This window comes from Vombatus ursinus, unplaced genomic scaffold (genome assembly GCF_900497805.2).
Source record: "Vombatus ursinus unplaced genomic scaffold, bare-nosed wombat genome assembly UNPS02014813.1, whole genome shotgun sequence".
Taxonomy (NCBI): Eukaryota; Metazoa; Chordata; class Mammalia; order Diprotodontia; family Vombatidae; genus Vombatus; species Vombatus ursinus.
The window spans coordinates 29553720-29574947 of NW_020954591.1; the positions used below are offsets into that span (position 1 = coordinate 29553720).

Genomic DNA, 21228 nt, shown 5'->3' on the forward strand with positions numbered 1-21228 from the left:
GGAAGGACAAGAGGTCCAAAGCATGAGGCAGCACCTGAGCTGAGCCAAGAAAGAACTTAGAGATTCCAAGGGAAGGAGAATATTCCAGGCATGGGAAACAGCTTCTGCAAAAGCAAAGAGGTGGGAAATGGCATGTCAGTTTGGCTGGAAAGCAGAGTTTTTGAGAGGAGGTATGATGAATACAATCTAGAAAGATGGCTGTTCAGTTCAGTCCTTTTTCAGTCATGTCTGATTCTTTGTGACCTCATTTGGGGTTTTCTTGGCAGAGACACTGGATTGGTTTGCCATTTCCTTCTTCAAGCTCATTTTACAGATGAGAAAACTGAGGCAAACAGGGTTAAGTGACTTGCCCAGGGTCACACAGCTAGTAAGTGTCTAAGGTCAGATTTGAACTCAAGATGAGTCTTCCTGCCTCCAGACCTGGTGCTCTATCCACTGTGCTACCTAGCTATTGAATTTAAGCTTAACATAAGGTGAAAAAAGTACCTAACACCTGGGGCTATCAGAAAGTAGAAAAGGATGCCTCAGGAAGTCATGTATGTACTCCCTTCAAGTAAAGAATGGATGATCACTTGGTGGAGATAATATACAGGGGAGTCTTTTATTCAGGTATGAGTTCCACCAGGAATCTCTGAGATCTGTTCCAACTTTGAGATTGTGACTCTGAGCAGAGACAGAGATAAAAGGATGGATAATGCAAAGCCTTTTTATGTGTAAACAGAGACCAACTCTCCCTGTGCCTGGCTCTGAAACCCTTTGATCTAGTCTAATTATATTAATTAATCAGGCAAATACAGGAACGGAGATGGGACAGTCAGTTAGCCAACTATGAGCCAAGCTCGAGTTTGGGGGCAAAGAAAGATAAAAAAAAAAAAAACAACAATGCCTGCCCTCAAGGAGCTTACAGTTTTAAGGATAACCAAGAGGATTATATTTCCATTGTTTCCATATTCAGGTCCTACCCGCATCCTCTACTGAATGCATTCCATGCTTAGTCTTTAACATTCTAATCACTGAACGTATTACCATGTGTTCTCAGGGCTCAAATACTGATTACCTAGATGGTGAGGTACCACCTTGGCCAAGTCATTTCTCCTCTCTTGAGTTTCAATGTCCCTGTTAACAAAATAAAGGAGTTGGACTAAATGGTCTCCGAGGTCTCTTCCAGATCTAATAGCCTGTGGATCCATAAAATGATTGCTGTAAACCAGAGCATCCTTGATCACTTGTTCAACAGTTTAAGGCTGATGAATTTTCTCAGGAATTGATGTGAAGAAAGCACTTAATAGTATAGATTGGGTTTTTTTTCCTCCAAAAATGTAAGATGACTTGGTTTCCTAAGCTATTTAAATCATATCTTTTCAGTAATATTAAATTTCCTATGGAAATATCAACTTCAGAAATTCTTCAGAAAACTCAAAGTTTACATTGGCTAAAAGAAACTCATGTAGGTTTCATCAACCTATCAGAGATTCCAATAATATATTCCATAGGAATTGAAAATTCAACATGTCAAAAATAGAATTAATTATTTTTCCTCCAAATACACCCTACTTCTGAACTTTCCTGTTTCTTTCAAGAGGTACCCCCATCCTTCCAGTCACCCAGGTTTCACAGTCGTGGAGTTATGCTTGATGCGCCCCTCCCTTTGTCTCACGTCATATACCCTAGGACTTGGTAAGTCTTGTTATTTATTTATTTTTGGTGAGGCAATTGGGGTTAAGTGACTTGCCCAGGGTCACACAGCTAGTAAGTGTCAAGTGATGTCTGGTCTGAGACCGGATTTGAACTCAGGTCCTCCTGACTCCAGGGCTGGTACTCTATCCACTGCACCACCTAGCTGCCCTAAATCTTGTTATTTTATCGCCACAACATTCACCCCATGTGTCTCCTCTCTACACATACAGCCACAACTCAGGCCTTCATCATCTCTGTCCTGCCCTGATGAGGTAGCTTTCTAATTGGTAACTCTGTCTCTTGAATCTCCAATCTAATCTCTACACTGCTGCTAAGGTGGTTTTCATAAAGTAAAGGTCTTCCTATGTGACTCCCCATTCCATGAACTCCATTGTCTATTACTTCTAGAATCAAATACCCTTTACAACCCAAACAACCTCCATTCCCTGATTTATCATACAGAACTATAATTTACAATCTAGACTGGCCTTCTTATTGTTACTCATCCATACCACTCCATTTCCTATCTCTGTCTTTGCACACCCACGTCTGAAATTTATTTTCTCATCACCACCACCTCCTAGAATAACTATTTTCCTTCAAAACTAAGCTCAAGATACATTTTATATATTATGCTTTTCCTAATCTCCTCTCCTATAATTAGGGCCCTTCCCCTTTACTTTTTAATTAGTTGGGGTGGGGGGAGGGAGAAGAGAGAGTAGAGGAGGAAGGAGGAGAGAGGCAGCTAGGTGGTACAATGGAAAGAAGGGTGAGCCAGGAAGTACCAGTTAAAATCTAGCGTTAGTCACTTACTAGCTGTGTGACCCTGGTCAAGCCACTTAACCTCTGTCTGCCTCACTTTCCTCATCTGTGCAATAGGGATAGTAATGGCATCTACCTCCCAAGATTGTTGTAAGGATCAAATGAGATAATAATTGTAAAGTGCTTGGCACACAGTTGGTGTTATATAAATGCTAGATTGATGATGATGATGATGATGATGATGTACATGTGTCTTCCCAATGGAATATAAGCTCCTTGCAGGTAGAGATGGTTTCATTTTTTGTTTTATATCTTGGCACCCAGTACAGTGCTTGGTCCAAAGTTGGGCTTTAAAATGGTCATTGACTAACCTGTTAGATCAGAACATTTGGGGGGCTGTCATGATAACATACAGACACTGACATTCAGGTTGAACTAAATGCCTTTGAGATTTTCTGCAACTACGAAATGCCATGATTCTGTGACATAGTACCCGACACATACTCCCTCTCAATTTCTTTACTTGTCAAATACAGAGGTTGAACTAAACGATCTCCAACACTCATGGAAACATCAGAGCTACTAGGAGCTCATGAAACTAAGACAAAGACAAGTTGTTGCTCTTCATCAGTGATGAGAGGAAGTTCCTTCCCTCCATTGATGAAATCACATATCTGACCCCTGTCCTTTCTCCTCCCCCAAATCCCCTGCCAAAGGATTTTATGAATCTACGCCACAGAAGGAGCACTGAGTCCTCAGGTTGCTGAACTGTAATAACAAACAGACCTAATGTGTCAGGCTGATGGTTCTTGCCTGAATAAGTCCCTTTTCAAGCTTCCACCCCAACGTCAAAGCAAAGGCATTTGTACTGACAGGATCTCCCTTTAGGGAGAAGTCAGTAAGATGCATTTCCACCAAAGTCAATATCTGATCATGATTTCAGGCTTTCTTTCCAAAGCACCAGCCTGGGAAGGATAGGATGCCAAGGTGGAGTCTGTGTTGAAAGCAGCTCCACTTACTCTGAAAGGCATTACACAAAATTAAGTTGCCCAGTATAACAATCAAGTTATAAAAGGGCAGGTCTAAGAAGAAACCTAATTGGCAAAAGAAAGTCCAGCCCAGGCAATTAGTGAACACCACCCACACAGCTGGGATCTACCTAACCTGGCCTTTTTTCCTACTCGGAGAGGGGTGGGGGGAAGGGGGGGGTTGGGCACACAACAATAATCAAACCATTTTCTATATGGAATCAAACATCTGTGAGTGGTGATAATTAGGAGATAACTATCCTCTTCAGCAGCTTCAGGCACTGGACCTCTGGCCCCCTGCCTCTCAGCACACCTGAAACTGCAATTATCTCACCCCCACCACCCCACACCCAGTACTGAATATTCAAATGAACCTTTGTTGACATTCAATCAACCCCCCCCCTCCCCCCCCCCCCCCCCCCCCCCCCGCCCCCACTCCGGATGGCCAACAATCTTTACTTTTGCCCATTTAACCCCCCAGGGTCAGGAGTGGCCTCTACATTGAATGTAGGCTAGGTCACACACCTCTCCCAGGCTCTCAGGAAAAACACCTGGCAAGCACTTCTACTTCCATTAGACATTCCTGTTCTAATGCCAGATAGAAGTCAAATTACTCTCTTTGCATACAAAGAACTTGGCTTTTTGTGACCTTATCAAGGTGATTGGTATGAAATCTTCCAAAGAGACCAGGGACTGGACTAGATAATCTCTCAAATTACCTTCCTCTCCATTCTCAGGTATATGATTTATGGTATTGCTTTTGTCTGTGTTTAGAAGCATTTATCTTACCTGTTCCTGCTCCTCTCCCCACCCTTTGACCTCTAGGCTGCCGGGGTGGGGGGTGGCCTTTCCGTATTGCCCCAAAATGTTCTGCATTGCTGGATGTAATTGTCGAGTGATTCTCCAAAGCCAAAGAACAAATTCAAATTCTCTGGAGTCAGCAACTTTCCTCCCTCAGCACTACCACATATTGGCAATAGAGATATTTTTTGCTGAAGGTAAATCTAGTCTAGACTGAAAAGCATGGCTGGAAAGGCAAATGAATGGGGCTGGTGGGTTGGTGGCAGTCATTCATTATGCTTGTAGAGTTCTTAGTCAAAGAGAAAGCAAGGTCCCTGGAAATCTGAAGAAGTTAGCTTTGGCTTGTCTCTGTGGACCTCCAAAAGCTCAGAAAATTTTCCTTCCAAGGGTCACCTTTGTTGAGGACACCAAAGTACCTCCCATTTTAGATTCTCTGACTTAATTCTCTTTCTGGTACTCAGATTCTAATTCCATGTTTTAGATTCAGAATTTTTGGATCCTGGAAGAACAGGTCAGTTGTCAGGAATTGTTACGCTGTTTCTCTAAATGCTCTTGCCATCCTATTCAGTGACTTGTGAGGGGCTGACAGTCCCATCTGGATCTTCTGAACAATGACGCACTTGCAATCTATTGCAACATTCTGTGGATATTTCTGGAGCAAAATCCAAGAGTAATAGAACGTGTCTAGCATCTAACATACAAAGTGAAATTTGCTCAACCGCTATGGTTTACCAATGATGACCAGTAAAAACTAGTTAGAGATGTTATCTCAGTTTTGGCAAACTGGCAACTCAGCCCTTGGCAGTGGTATGAGTAATTGAGAACCAAGTACTAATCTTTTTCCAGTTCCAATTAGGACACTAGCCTCTGAGATATCTTTATTACCCAATTATCATTTTTTTCTTTGCACTAATGAGATTAAAGTAGGTGAGCTGAAGTTTTCAAGAATTTGTACTCCAAGTGGTCCAAAATTCTCTAGGAGTGAATATGCCTCAGCATGTTAATCTCAGCTCTTGAAATGTCCTTTTCAGGGAATTTCAAGCATTTCAGTGAAAAGGAAGAAGAGGTTAAAAGGATAGGTTAGGTAAGGGTCTTAGAAAGAAGGGGAGAAGCCTTGGATTCTCAGAAAGAAGGAGAGAAACAAGCATTTATTAAGCACCTACTATGTGCTAGGCACTGTGCTTCTCTCTCTCTCTTTTTTTGCTTTTTGGTGAGGCAATGGGGAGGGGAGGTTAAGTGACTTGTCCAGGGTCACACAGCTAGTAAGTGTCAAGTGTCTGGATTTGAACTCAAGTCCTCTTGACTCCAAGACCAGAGCTCTACCCACTGCACCACCTAGCTTCCCCTGGGCATTGTGTTTCTGTGAAGAACCAGAGGGATAAGCCTTCCTCACATTCATTCCCATTCTTCCCTAGTAATAATAATGAGCATTTCTGTAGCATTTTAAGGTTTGCAAAGTGCTATAATAATAATAAAAATAGCCAACATTTATAGAGATCTTAATATGTGCCAGGCACTATGCTAAGTACTTCACGATTATTATCTCCTTTGATCCTCACAGCAATCCAGGGAGATAGGTACTATCATTATCCCCATTTTACAGATGAGGAAACAGAGGCAAATAGAGCTTAAGTGATTTGCCCAGGGTCACATAGCTTGTAAGTATCTGAGGCAGAATTTGAACTCAGTTCTTCCTGACTCCAATCCATTGCACTGCCTAGGGTTAACCTCAATCCTGGATATATTTGGCTTCAAGATCTGCAGAAGATACTGAGAGGTTGTATACATGAAGAGAGGGAAAAATCAATGCTATGACTCAGGCAGCCAGACCTGTGGGATGAAATGAGCATGGGGCAATGACAGAATACTCAGCTAGGAGTAAAGTAAGAGATCTGAGTTCTGGTATTACTTCCGTCATTAATTTGCTGTATGAACCTGGCAAAACATTTGGCTTTTTGAGAACTCATTATTATCATTTGTAAAATGAAAGAACTAGATATAGGGAGGATATAGGTAAGGGGTCAAGTACCAATCATTGCCTGCCCCAGCTGCCCCTGTACTGTCCCTGATAAGGGTCCAGAGCTGCTTGCTTCCCAGATGGCCAAGGACAGGCAAGAGTTACAGAGGTTCCTCAGCCCAGGGACAACCTGGTTCTGCTACCCTGACACAAATGTCAGGGGCCCCTGAAGACAGCCCTACCGGACCTCCCACACTTTGTTGATCTTAAAGAATTTACCATTAGTCACTCTGGTCTCCTCCCTGTCCCAGTGCCCTATACAGTCTCACCCTTAGGAACATGCATGGCATGTTCATATTCCCACCCCTTTCCCCTTCACTTATTCAGATCCTAACCATTCTTCAAAACCCAGGTCACATTACTCCTCCAGGAAGTGTTCCCTGACTACCCCAGCTCACTTTGTTCTCTCCCTTCTCAGCAGTACAATTTAACACTTAATTATACATTTATGCATATACATATAAAATTACATATTGTCCTGTTTTGTTCACTAATCATTTCCTGTGTCTTGTTTCCCCCATTAGACTGAAAGCATCTAAAGTTATATGCCTAACGATATATTTTGACCTGATTTCACTTAAACAGGGAACTATGAGTGAGAGAACCTTCTTCTGTGATACAAAACAGCAACTGCTCAGTGATTTAGAGAGATGCCTGGGATCACCAAAGGATTAAATGACTTGCCTGGGGTGATGAGCCAGTATGTCTCAAAGAGAGGATTTGAACCCAGCTCTCCCTGATTCTCAGGTCTTCCTGGATCTTTCCCACTATTTACTATGCCATGCTGCCTCTTAAAGTATTATGTAAATATGAGTTATTATAATAGTAATTTATCATAGGGATTATAGAACAGAATAAGCGCTCAACAAATACTTTTTGATTGATTTATTAAAAGGACATGTGTTTGCATTTGTATCTGCGTCAGAATCTTCATATTGAGAATCCATCTTTTAAAATCCTTCTCAGGTTCCAGTGCCCCAAAGAGCATCCGGCTATTTGTACAGTGACCTTTCTGGGGAGGAAACGTAGAGGCCAGTATGTTTGGGGTGGTTTTAATTCCATTTAAACCCTGTTCCTACACCTACTCCCCACTCATAGAGAAAGCTGCCTTTGAAGACAATGTGATTGGAGAGGCTCTGTAAGGATCCACCATCCCAGGCACCCCAGTCAGAAATTCTCTCTATTTATGGTATTCCTCTTGGTTATAGAATGATCGGGATATCATATGGAGATGACATTGTTAATAGGAGAAAGAAGTGGGGCTCTACCTATCTCTTTGCCCAAGGCCACCCTTAGATTAAATAACATGGGCAGCAGAGACAACGTAATGGAAATGAGCACTAGAATTGAAATTAGAAAAACTAGATTTGAATCCCATCTCTCCTATGTGACCTCAGGCAAGTCACTTACTTTATAGACTAGAGTGTCTCAGTCTCTTCATATGAGCAAGGAAGAGATTAGACTGAATGATCTCTAACGTTCCATCCAGCTATAAATCCTATGATCTTACCAATCTCCAGAGTTAAGACCTCCAGAAGTCCAAGCCAACCAAATTTCAGAGAATTCCAATTTCAGAGCTAGAATGGGTCTTAAAGATCATCCTGTACACCCCACTCTCATTTCATAGCTGATGAAACAACTGGAAACAAAATGATTTCCCCAACATCACAAAGTTTGCTGGTGTTTCCAACCACTAAAAAACCTTGAAATGACATTATGAAAAAAATTTTTTTTACCATTTTCTTCCATTTCATCCTGCGATTTTGATACCAAGTCTTCACTTGGAGTTGAGTGAGTCCCAGAGACTGGGCAAGATCCAACCTAGGAGGCAAAGAACACAGAGGTGCAATGAGACAATGGGAAAAGGAAGGCATAGTAATGGGGTCCTCCAGGGTTTAATCCAGCCCTTCTCTCCCACATAAGCCAACAATAGCTCTTCCTGAAAAACTTCCTATGGATGAGAATCCCTAGATCAAAGGTTCTTAACCTTGTTTATGTCATGAACCCCTTTGGCAGTCTGGTGATGCCTATGGTCTCCTCACAATAATGTTTTTAAATACATAAAATAAAATGGGATAATGGAGCCCCATTACCTTGGGGGGGGGTCTTCAAGTAGAGGCTGGATGACCATTTGTCAGGGATGTTATAATAGAGGTTCTTTTCATGTGTGGTTAGCTAGCTACTGTGATTAGTTAGCCACCAAGATCCCCTCTAACTCTAGAAGTCTATGATTTTGTTGCTTCCCTATACTTCTCCTTCAGACCTTTGTTCTTGCATTCTCCTCTAACACTAAGACCATTCATCTTATTGTGGTTCCTTCCTCTGCTTTTTACTATTTGTGAAACTTTTGGCAAAGGATAATGAAAATCAAGATGTAAATTTTTTTCCCATCAATGTTCCTGAACCCTCTGAAATTTATCCATAGACCCTGGCCTAGAGGATGAGAAGAGATACTCGTCTCCAAATTGACTGGGGGCAATCCTCTACCTCAGATATTTCACTAAGTTGGAAGGCATCTCCATCCCTTCATTACAAAGTTTTCTTCCTGACATTTCACCTCTGGTACTTTAAGGTGAAAGCTCTGTCTGAACATCCCAACTAGAAATAAAATACAAGACCACATATTTCTTATATAAATTCTATACATTCTTTAAGACCCAGTTTAAGTCACACCTAGCCAAGAAGTATTCCCTTGCTACTACAGCCTGTATCAGTCTCTCCCTTTCTTAAACTCCCATTGCTCTTAGAGGCAACATGATGGAGTTTAACTCCTTATTGTTTTTAATTTGCTTCATATATGTCAATTCTGTTCCAGTTGGAAATGTAAGCTTCTTGAGGACAAGGAACCAGACTCATTTTTCACCATCTACCTCAGGGATGAGTATCCAGTTGATACTCAATGAACAGCTTCTGATAGACTTGAAAAAACTAGAGATGTTTAACATGAAGAAGAAAAGACTTAGGGGAGACATTAGAACTTTCTTTGAGTATTTGAAAGGCTGTCATGTGTAGGAAAGATACAATTTTTTTCTGTTTGGTCCCAAATGGCAGAAATCAGGAGCACTGGAAATTGAAAAGAGGTTTGAGGTCAGGAAAAACATCCCCGAAATTGAAGCTTCCTAAATTGAAATGGACTACATCAAAAGGTCGTAAGTTCTATTACTTGGGGGTCCTCAAGTACAGGCTGGATGACCATTTGTCAGGAATGTTATAATTGAGGTTCTTTTCATGTGTGGTTAGTTAGCTGCTGAGATTAGTTAGCCACCAAGATCCCTTCTGACTCTACAAGTCTATGATTTTCTTGCTGCCCTACCCCTCTCTTTCAGACCTTCAGTCTTTGTATTCTCCTCTAACACTAAGTCTGTTCATCTTGTTCTTGGTTGCTTCCTCTGCCATTTAATACTTCTGGGACCTTTGGCAAGTCACTTCACGACCTCTGAGACTCAGCTTTGTCACAGCTGGACCACAAAGTCTCTTGTAGCTCAAACTCTGACACTCCATAATTCAATGATTCCATGATCCTGTGTCTCTCTGTAGCCTCTCAACTGGAGAAAACACACTTATCTCCTTTATCAGTTTTATCAGTTCTGTCCCTTTGGCTGACCAACCCTGATCTTCTGAGTCCTGGTCATAATTGAATTCTCTAAAAGTAAAATGTAGAACTGAGTATTTTGAATTCAGAGCCCAATCTTTCTTAAGTCTCCATTCCAATTCACCAATTCCTATGGCACAGTTGCTAAAAGGCAGAAAGATTTACTGAAAGTGAGCAAAAGATTGAAGCCTAACAAACTCCTAATGCCAAAAAACAGCCCTTTCCTCCTACATAGGAGAATTTTGTCCTTAACATCAATTCACCAAAGATTCTGGGACCTAATATACAATTCCTCTGGACTTCTAGTCTCTCTAGCCTACCTGAAGTCAGGTCCCTTCCACAGCCTCCTTCAGTTCTCTCTGTAACTCAGTCCGTTTGAGGTCATCAGGTACATTAGTCAATGGAATTTTCAGTTCACAGATCTGCTACTGGTTACCAAACTGCATTAGCTCACTTGGGAAATATGCATCTTTGATTCATTCCTGTCTAAAGAAACATGCTTCTCTGTAATCTCCTCTCTTTCTCTCTACCTGCCACCGTTACAATTTCTCTCTTCCCTGCACATTTACCTAAATGAGATTGCCTAGGAAACCAGGGAAACAAACAGAGAGGAAGAGGGAGAGAGCTCAGGGAGGAGTGATTGCTCATAGCCTCAGTCACGTACAGAGGTGAGGAACATTCAGAATCGCAGATTAAGGCAGCAACTTCAGGTGCCTGCCAGATGGTGTCCACCTCCCCAGGCAAAAGAGCCAATCCTGTGCAGGTCTCTGGAGCACCTGAGAAATGCCTGGGCAGGCATCTGAGGCCCCAGGAAGGGTTTTTACGAGTTATGGAAAAGCTTCTCTGATTTTTTTAAATTGGCCTGAAATTAGTTGTTGGTTTTACCTATTCATCTTAAAGTCCTTTACTAATATCATACAATTAAATAATATTTCCCATTTCACTTACCTGCAAAGTAGTTGGCTCTTAATGCCATGTCAAGGATTGGGGTCACAGGACAGATAATGAATACCTACAGTTAACCTCCAATTTCCTTTTAGTCAATGATTTCAGTCTCCTCTCCAACTAAACCTTCAACTAAAGCAGCTACTGGAGAGCTTAATAGACACATTTGAGTTTTACTGCCTTTCTCTGTGATAGAATGAAAAGTGCACTGGATTTGGATTCAGAAAACCTTGGGTCAAATCCTAGTCCTGCTTCTTACCACCTTCAGGACTACGGCCAATTGCTTAACTTCTCCCGGCCTCAATTTTCTGTCCTATGAAATGGAGTTCACCTATATGATTAGAAGATTGCTCCCAATCCTAAAACTCCTATGATCTCTCTAGACCAGGGATTCTTCACACCATTGGCAGGTGGGTGAAGTCTATGGACTCCCACCCCCAAAATAATGTTAAGTGTATAAAATAAATTATCCAAGATTACAATGGAAACCAATTCTATTGAAATAATTAGCAAAATAGTAGATAAAACAAGTTCACAGACACCCAGGTTAAGAACCCCTACTCTAGACCCTGACAATTCAGTGGTGACACTGACATGAAAACCTAGTACAGAAAGAAAAAAAAAAACAGGGACATTGAGAGTCCTCCAAAAGACTGACATCTCAGAAACCCTCTTTGTATCTTCCTCTTGTTCTCCAGGTGATTAAACTTTATTTAATAGTCAGGACACTTAAGTACAGAAAGCAGAGGTGGTTTATCCAAGCCAAGATTGCCTCCCACAGGTTGGCACAAAAGACCCTGGCCACCAATCTCAGGACCTGCTCAGACTCCAACCAGTGGCCTTGCCCCATCTCATTAAGACAACTGCCATCTTCTTAGTATTCCTAGCCTTCCTGTTCACTCTGTTCCCTGAATGACCCCCAAAATAGGGGCAGAGAGGAAGATACTATCAAAGCCATTAGTCTAATGGCAGCCTGGATGAGTGGTTGTTCTACTGAGGCAGCCACACACTGGTGAACCAGCTGAGGGGACTGTGCTGAGGGTGTGACAAATACAGACCTTAGTAACAATCTTCTTGGTTCTCTGTGATCACCTTAATTGGTATCATGTCACCAAGCAGTGAGCTATGGAATATAATCCTACCACTGGCCCAGAGACTCACAGAACTTTAGAGCTAAAAGGAACTTAGAGATCATCTCCTCCAATTCCCATCATTTAGCAAAGGGCATTTAGTTAGCCCAGTAGCTAGCTCACTGAGGGTGTCAGAAACTACAAGGTTTTTTTTCTAGAAAAAACCTTTTTCTCTCCTCCAAACAGAATATTATTAATTGATTTACAACTAATAATATTATTAATTAAATAATAATTAATAAAGAGTTCTGGGAAACTCTTCCTCCACTCATTTCTCCCTCCTTAAATCTGTAGAGCTGCCCCCTCCCTCTCCAATGAGCTTACCTGTCTGGTGTGGATAGATATTTCTGCTTCTGAAACTTTTTCTCCAATCCCATGAGCTGCAGCTCTGTGAAGATGGTGCGGCTACGACGGGGTTTTTTCAACCTGGGAGCTGGCTGTTCAGTCTCAGACTCACTGCTGGCTGGGGCCTCGCTGGCTGGCGCATCAGAGGCGGCCTCTGCAGCTGGGTGACATGACAAAGCCTGGGCAATGCGAGGGGTGGCAGGGACCAGATGGGAGATAACGGGAGGCTGTCGGGTGATCACGGAGAGAAGAGGGTATGCCCGAAGAGAAGGGGAGCCTAGGAGAGAAAATGGAAAGGCAGAGGCAGGGTCACCAAAAGGATCGTGAGGACAAGAAGAGACAATTTTCCTGATAACTGGAAAATGGGTAGACTATGAGTAGTTTGAATTTATACTGGGAAAGTAAGGTTGGCTCAAAATTAGTAAAACTAGATGCAGAAAAAGCTTTTAACAAAATACAAAATACATTTACATTAAAAACATTCAACAACCTAAGACTACATTGATCTTTCCTTTTATCTGCAGTGGAGAAACACTAGAGGCTTTTCCAATAAGAGCTGGGGTCAAAAGAATGTCCATTTTCATCACCATTATTTGATGTAGTTCTAGAAATCTTCAGGAAGATAAAGATAAAGAAACTGAGGGAATAAACATAGGCAAACAAAGAAAATGATCCTTTTCTGCAGATGACAGAAAGCTTACTTAAGAGAATTCCAAAGACTCAAATAAAAGAAAACCAATTGAAACAATAACTTCAGTAATGTAGCAGGAAATAAAATAAATCTACAAAAATCATCCACCTGTATGTTCCTGGTGAGAACAGAAATAGAAACGCCATTCAAAATGACAGTTGAATATGCAAAAGCTTGTTGGTTCACATACCAAGACACACAGAAATTATATGAACACAACTACAAAAACACTCTCTAAATAAAGACTTAGATAACTAGAGAGAGAGAGAGAAATTGCTGATGGACAGGCCTTGTTAACATAATACAAATAACATTACCTAACATTTTCAACAGATTTAGTCGCACACCAAAGTATTATTTTATAGAACTAGACGAAATAAGTTTAGATGAACAAAAATCCATGGATTTTGGAAATAATGAAAATGCGAAGACTATTGCTAGAGGCTGATTTGGCAATTGGGAATAGGAAGGAAAAAGAAAATGTACTTTGGGTTCTGCAGTTTCTTGTCCTATTTTATTTTTTGCCCCATTTAACTGCATTTCTCTTAGGCCTTGGGTTAGAACTGCACAGAAATATGTGTTCTGAGACTAACATACAAATTTGGCTTGAGGCCTAGGAACATTAAAAAACTATCAATGGGGCAGCTAGGTGGCCGAGTTGGTAGAGCACCAACCCTGGAGTCAGGAGGACCTGAGTTCAAATCCGGCCTCAGACACTTGACGCTTACTACCTGGGTGACTCTAAGCAAGTTACTTAACCCTGACTGCCTCGCCTCCGCCCAAAATAAATAAATATTAGCAAGCTCCTTCATTAGGGTCCTGCTTATAATATGAAGGATATTCATTAGTTAGTTTAAATAAGATTCTGGGCCCGCGGATTGTCACTGTGAAAATACTGACTGACTTGGAACCTGTAACCTTGTACCACTATCATGTACATGTGAAATTTTAACACTATTTCTTACTGAAAAACTGTAATCATGATCATAAACTTTGGTATCTCGGTTTAAATGAAAATGTTTTTGTTTGCCAAAAGAAGAATAAACATGGAAATTAATAAATTAGAACAAATTGGATTTTCTAATAATTGTTTTCACAGAATCACAGAACCTCAGAATTAGAAGGCATCTCAGCAACCATTCTAGTCTGACCCCTACCTGAACAGAAATTCTTTTCTACAACATCCCCAGCAAGTGGTTATCCAGCCTTTGTTCCAGGGACAAGGAAATCTACCATCTTCCTAAGGCTCTAATTGTTCAAGAGTGCCTCCGTACATTCCTGACTTTAAATTTGTCCTATCCAGTTTCATCTCATTATTAGATTTGTTCAAATGTTCCAGCCTGGTGAGATCTTTTGGGATCCTGATTCTGTTATCCACATTTTGGTTACTTCTCCTATTGTTGTGCCACCTGAAAATTGAGTAACAATGTTATACAAGTCTTTAAGTCACTAGACAAAATATTAAAAATTAGAGGGTCAAGCATACATCCGTCAGGCACTGCACTGAAGTAGAATTTTTGTGACCTTATTTAGGGTTTTCTCGGCAAAGATACTGGAGTGATTTGCCATTTCCTTCTCCATCTCATTTTACAGATGTGGAAACTGAGGCAAACAGGGTTAAGTGACTTGCCCAGGGTCACACAGCTAGTATTTGAATCCAAATTTGAACCCACAAAGATGAGTCTTTCCTGACTCCAGATCTGGCACTCCACAGTGGGTGGCACCTACTGTGCCACCTAGCTGTCTCCATATCTGGGTAAAATAAACTATATCTACAGCATTCCTCTAGTTCACCATCTAGTAACTTTCTTCAAAAAAGGAAATAAGGCTAGTCTGACATGACCTGTTCTTAATAAAGCCATCCTGGCTCTGTAATCACTGCCTCCTTTTCCAGATGCTCATTAACTATCCCTATAATAGTATTATAGAATTTTGTCAAGAATTAAAGTAGAAATGACTGGCTTATATAGTTTGCTAATTTAGTTTTTCCATTCTCCTCCTTTTTTTAAAGTCAAGACAAAATTTTCTCTTCTCTAATCTTGTTATACCTCTTCCATTATCTACTATCTTTCCAAAGTCACTAACAATAACTCAGCAATCTCACCCTTCAATTCCTCCACAATTCTGGAATATATAGTTTATCCAGACCTGATGTATTGAACTAATCAGCTATTTGACTTCCTATGCAAGTTAATTAGTGAATAATTAATATTAACTCCTTGTTAGCCATTCTTGTTCTGTTCTTTACAATTAAAAAATCATTGTCCTTGGCAAAGGAAATGAAGTAAAATAATGGATAGTTAGCTCCAACTTCTCTCCATTATCCTTTATCCAGAACTTATCCACCTCGACCTGTGCTCACACTTCAGTATTGATCTCTTGTCAATTGTCTTTGGTTCCATCTTCTGTACATGTCTTTAAAATCTAAGTTGGTAAAAAAGTATATGTACACCAATTTCTTCCAACAACCTCATCTTTTCCTCTTTATCAGAAAGAAATATTACTTTTCATATCTTCGGAATTTCATTCTTGAAAGCTTCTCTGCTCTCTTGTGCTGCTAGCCCTACGACATTTTATTCCATAGGATGCTACCTATTCTTTCTCTAAACTCAATGAAATCTGATTTCCCAAAATCTAGGGTACATGTCAGACTATAACTAGCTCTCTTCTTCTCCATCACAAATTCTAAGATAGAATGGCCATTTCATTGGATGTTAGCATCCCCATTTTAGAGATAAGAAGTCTATGCCGCTGAGAGGTTATATGTCTCGCCCACAGTCGTAAGTAGCATGTTTAAGCATTGTACAGCAGAAGTACAGTAGAATTTAAGCTTTTTGAACACAAGGGCTGTTTTCCATTCTTTCTTTGTAGGCCCAGAACCTAATAGTGCCTTATACAAAGTAGGTATTTTTAAAAAAGCTTGATGAATTTGGTTGGATTGTTCTTTCCAGAAATCTTAACAAGTCATTAGATACAAATTTCATAGGCCAATCAGAATATTTTTAGGCTTTACTATTTTATTTAATTTTTTAAACATTTTAATTTAAAGTTTTGAGGTCCAAATTGAGGTCCATCCTTTCCCACCCCTCCCCCCAGATGGTAAGCAATTGGTTATAGGTTATACATGTGAAATTATGTAAAACATTTCCATATTAGTCATTTTGTACAAGAAAACTCGAATAAAAGAAAAAAAAGAAAGTGAAAAATAGCATGCTTCAGTCTGTATATACTTAATATGAGTTTCTTTGTTTGGAGGCAGATAGTATGTTTCATCATTAATCCTTTGGGACTGTCTTGGATCATTGTATTGCTGAGAACAGCCAAATCATTCATAGTTCTTTATCGTACAATATTGCTGTTACTGTGTACAACATTCTCTTGGTTCTGTTCACTTCACTATCTATCAGTTCATGTAAGTCTTGACAGGTTTTTCTGAAGTCATCCTACTTGTCATTCCTTACAGCACAATAATATTCCATTACAATCATAAACCACAGCTTGTTTAGCCATTCCCCAATTGATGGACATTCCTTTGATTTCCAAATCTTAGCCACCACAAAAAAAGCTGCTATAAATATTTCTATACAAATAGGTCCCTCTCCCTTTTTTTGGATGTCTTTGGGATACAGACCTAGAAATGGTATTGCTGAATCAAAGGGTATGCACAGTTTGATAGCCCTTTGGGTATAGTTTGCATTCCAGAATGGTTGGATCAGTTCACAACTCACCAACAGTACACTAGTGTCCCAATTTTCCCACATCCCCTCCCACATCCATAATTTTCCTTTTTTGTCATATTAACTATTTTAATAGCTGTGAAGCAGCACCTCAAAGTTGTTTTAATTCACATTTCTCTGATCAATATTGATTTAGAGCATTTTTTCATATGATTATAGATAGCTTTGATTTCTTTGTCTGAAAACTGCCTGATCATATCCTTTGACCATTTGTCAATTAGGGAATGGCTTGTATTTTTATAAATTTGACTCAATTCTCTATATATCTGAAAAATGAGGCCTTTATCAGAGACACTTGTTGCAAATTTTTTCTCAGTTTTCTGCTTTCCTTATAATTTTGGTTGCATTAGCTTTGTGCAAAACCTTTTAATTTTACATAATCAGAATTAATTATTTTACATTTTGTAATGCTCTCTATATCTTCTTTGGTCCTAAATTCTTCCCTTATCGATAAATCTGACAGGTAAACTCTTCCTTGCTCTCCTAATTTGCTTATGGTATCAACCTTTATGTGTAAATCATCTACCCATTTTGACCTTATTTTGGTATATGGTGTGAGATGTTGGTCTATACCTAGTTTCTGCCATACTGTTTTCCAGTTTTCCCAGCAGTTTTTGTCAAATAAAAACTTTTTGTTCCAAAGCTTGGATCTTTGGGTTTATCATATAGTAGATTACTATGGTCATTTACTATAATGTAATTTGTACCTAATCTATCCACTTATCCACCACTCTATTTCTAAGTCAATAACAGATTGTTTGGATAATACTTTATGATACATTTTATAATACAGTTTGAGATTTGGTATGACTAGAACAGTTTCCATTGATTCCCTTGATATCCTTGAGCTTTTTTTTCTTATAGATGAATTTTGTTATTATTTTTTCTAGCTCTATAAAATAATTTTGATAGTTTGGTATGGCACTGAATAGATTAATTTAGGTAGAATTGTCATTTTTATTATATTGCTTAGCCTCTCATGAGCAATTAATATTTCTCCAGTTGTTTAGATCTGACTTTATTTGTGTGAAAAGTGTTTTATAGTTGTGCTCATATAGTTCCTGGGTTTGTCCTGGCAGGTAGACTGCCAAGTATTTTATATTGTCTACAGTTATTTTAAATGGAATTTCTCTTTCTATCTCTTGCTGCTGGACTTTGTTGGTAATATACTGAAATGCTGATGACTTATGTGGGTTTATTTTGTATCCTGCAACTTTCCTAAAGTTGTTAATAATTTCAAGTAATTTTTTGGTTGATTCTCTAGATTTTCTAAGTATAACATCTAAGTATGTCATCTGCAGAGAGACAGTTTTGTTTCCTCATTGCCTATTCTAATTCCTTTCATTTCTTTTTCTTCTCTTATTGCTATAGCTAACATTTCTAATAAAATATTAAATAACAGAGGTGATAATGGGCATCCTTGTTTCACCCCTGATTGTACTGGGAAAGTTTCTAGCTTATCCCCATAATAGATAATGCCTGCTGATGATTTTAGATAAATATTACTTATCATTTTAAGATAAGTTCCATTTATTCCTATGCTCTCTAGTGTTTTTAATAGGAATAAGTGCTGTATTTTGTCAAAAGCTTTTTCTGTATCTATTGAGATATAATTTCTGTTGGTTTTGTTATTGATACGGTCAATTTTGCTAATAGTTTTCCTAATATTGAACCAGCTCTGCATCTCTAGTATAAATCCCACCTGGTCATAGTTTATGATCCTTGTGATATATTGCTTTAATCTTTTTGCTAGCATTTTATTTAAAATTTTTGCATCAATATGCACTAGGGAAATTGGTCTATAATCTTTCTCTGCTTTGGATCTTCTTGGCTTGGGTATCAACCCCATATCTGCATCCTAAAAAGGAATTTAGCATGACTCCTTTGCCTATTTTTCCAAATAGTTTATATGGTATTGGGATAAATTGATCTTTAAGGGTTTGGTAGAATTGGTTTGTGAATGCATCTGGTCCTGGGGATTTTTTCTTAGTAAGTTCATTGACGGCTTGTTCAATTTCTTTTTCTGAAATGTGGTTATTTAAGTATTTTATCTTGTCTTCTGTTGATCTGGGCAATTTATATTTTTGTAAATATTCATCCATTTCACTAAGATTGTCAAATTTATTGGCATACAGTTGGGCAAAATCACTCCTAACAAAAATTATCTTAATTTCCTCTTAATTGGTGGTGAGTTCACTCCTTGATACTAGCAATGTGGTTTTCTTCTTTCCTTTTTTAACCAATGGTTTATCTATTTTATTGATTTTTTTTCATGAAACCAGCTTCTAGTTTTATTTATCAATTCAATGGTTTTCTTACTTTCAATGTTATTAATCTCCTTTGATTTTCAGGATTTCTAATTTGTTGTTTAATTGGGGATTTTTAACTTGTTTTTTTCCTAGTTTTTTTTAGTTGCATACCTAAGTCACTGATCTACTTTTTCTCTGTTTTGTTGATGTAAGCAATTAGAGATACAAATTTTCCCCTAAGTTTTGGCTGCATCTTATAAATTTTGGTATGTTGTCTCATTGTTGTTATTTTCTTTAATGACATTATCAATTGTTTCTATGATTTGTTCTTTGACTCACTTGCTTTTTAGGATTAGATTATTTATTTTCCAATTAATTTTTAATCTGTTTCCATTGTCCATTATTGAATGTAATTTTTATTGCATTACAATCTGAAAAGGATGCATTTACTATTTCTGCTTTTCTTCATTTGGTTATGGGGTTTTTATGTCCTAATACACAGTCAGTTTTTATGGAGGTGCCATGTACTGCTGAGAAAAAGGTATATTCCTTTCTATTCCCATTCAATTTTCTCCAGAGAGCTATCATATCTAACTTTTCCAGAATTTTATTCACCTCCTTAACTTCTTTCTTGTTTATTTTTTGGTTAGATTTAACTAGTTCTGAGATGGAAAAGTTGAGGTCTTTGATTAATATAGTTTTATTATCTCTTTCCTCCTGTAATTCATTCAACTTCTCTTTCAACAATTTAGATACTATACCATTTGGTGCATATATGTTTAGTATTGATATAACTTTATTGTCTATAGTACCTTTCAGCAAGATATAGTTTCCTTTTTTATCTGTTTTAATTAGATCTATTTCTGCTTTTGCTTTGTCTGAGATCATGATTGCTACCCCTGCTTTTTTTGCTTCAGCTAAAGTATAATAGATTTTGCTCCAGCCCCTTACCTTTACCCTATGTGTATCTTTCTGTTTCAGATGTGTTTCTTGTAAATAATACACTGTAGGATTCTGTGTTTTAATCCATTTTGCTATCTGCTTCCATTTTATTGTTGAGTTCATCCCATTCACATTTATAGTTATGATAACTAACTGTGTATTTCCCTCCATGCTATTTGTTGCTTGTTTATCCCCCCCTTTTACCCCTCACCCTTTCCCTCCTCACAGTGTTTTACTTCTGATCACTGCCTTCCCCAATATACCCTCCTTTTTATCAGTCCCCCCTCCTCCTTCTATCCCCTTACCTTTTTACTTTCTTGTAGGGTAAGATAGATTTCTATATCCAAATGAGTGTGTATGTTATTTTCTCTTTGAGCCAATTTTGGTGAGAGTAAGGCTTAAGCTTTGCCCACCACCTCCCCCATCTTCCCCTCCATTATAACAGCTTCTTCATACTTCTTTTATGTGGGATAATTTACCCATTTCAACCTTCCCCCTTTTCTTCCAGTGCAATTTTCTTCCTCACCCCTGTATTTTGTTTTTGGGGGTATTATGCTATCAAATTCATCTTATATCCATACCTTCTATACTCCTTCTAGTTGCTCTTATAGTAATCAAGTTATTAAGAGTTACAAATATTAAAAAAAAGAAGTTACAAATACTATTTTGCCAAACAGAAATATAAACAATTTAACCTGATTGAATTTCTTATGTTTCCTCTTGTTTCTCTTTTACCTTTTTATGTTTCTCTTGAGTCTTGTACTTGGAGACCAAATTTTTTTATTCACCTTTGGTCTTTTAACTAGAAATACTTAAAAGTCCTCTATTTCATTAAATGTTCATTTCCCCCCCCCTGAGAAATTATACTCAATTTTGCTGGCTAAGTGATTCTTAGTTGTAATCCTAATTCCTTTGCCTTCTGGTATATCATATTCTAAGCTCTCCAGTTCTTTAATGTGGGAGCTGTCAAATCCTGTGTAATACTGACTGTAGCTCCATGATATTTGAATTGTTGGCTTTTGTGTTTTGTTTTCTTTTGGGTTTTTTTTTGACTGATTTCAATACTTTCTCCTTGATCTGTGAGCTCTGGAATTTGGTTACAATGTTCCTGGGAGTTTTCATTTGGGAATCTCTTTCAGGCAGTGATTGGTGGATTCTTTCAATTTCTATTTTGCCCTCTAATTCTAATATATCAGGGCAGTTTTCTTTGATAATTTTTGAAAAATGTTGTCCAGGCCTTTTTTTTTAATCATGGATTTCAGGTAGTCTAATAATTCTTATATTATCTCTCCTGGATCTATTTTCTAGATCA

General features: G+C 38.7%; 1 protein-coding gene across 1 annotated transcript in view; it reads right to left on the bottom strand.

Annotated features, from left to right (window-relative positions):
* BARX2 (BARX homeobox 2) overlaps positions 1-21228 on the bottom strand; it is an 80465-nt gene that overhangs the window by 3587 nt on the left and 55650 nt on the right. Inside the window, exons 2-3 of the mRNA XM_027835231.1 lie at positions 12277-12574; positions 8022-8106 (exon numbers count right to left, since the gene is read on the bottom strand). Of these exons, the coding sequence (XP_027691032.1) occupies positions 8022-8106; positions 12277-12574 (383 nt within the window). The remainder of the gene's footprint in view (positions 1-8021; positions 8107-12276; positions 12575-21228) is intronic.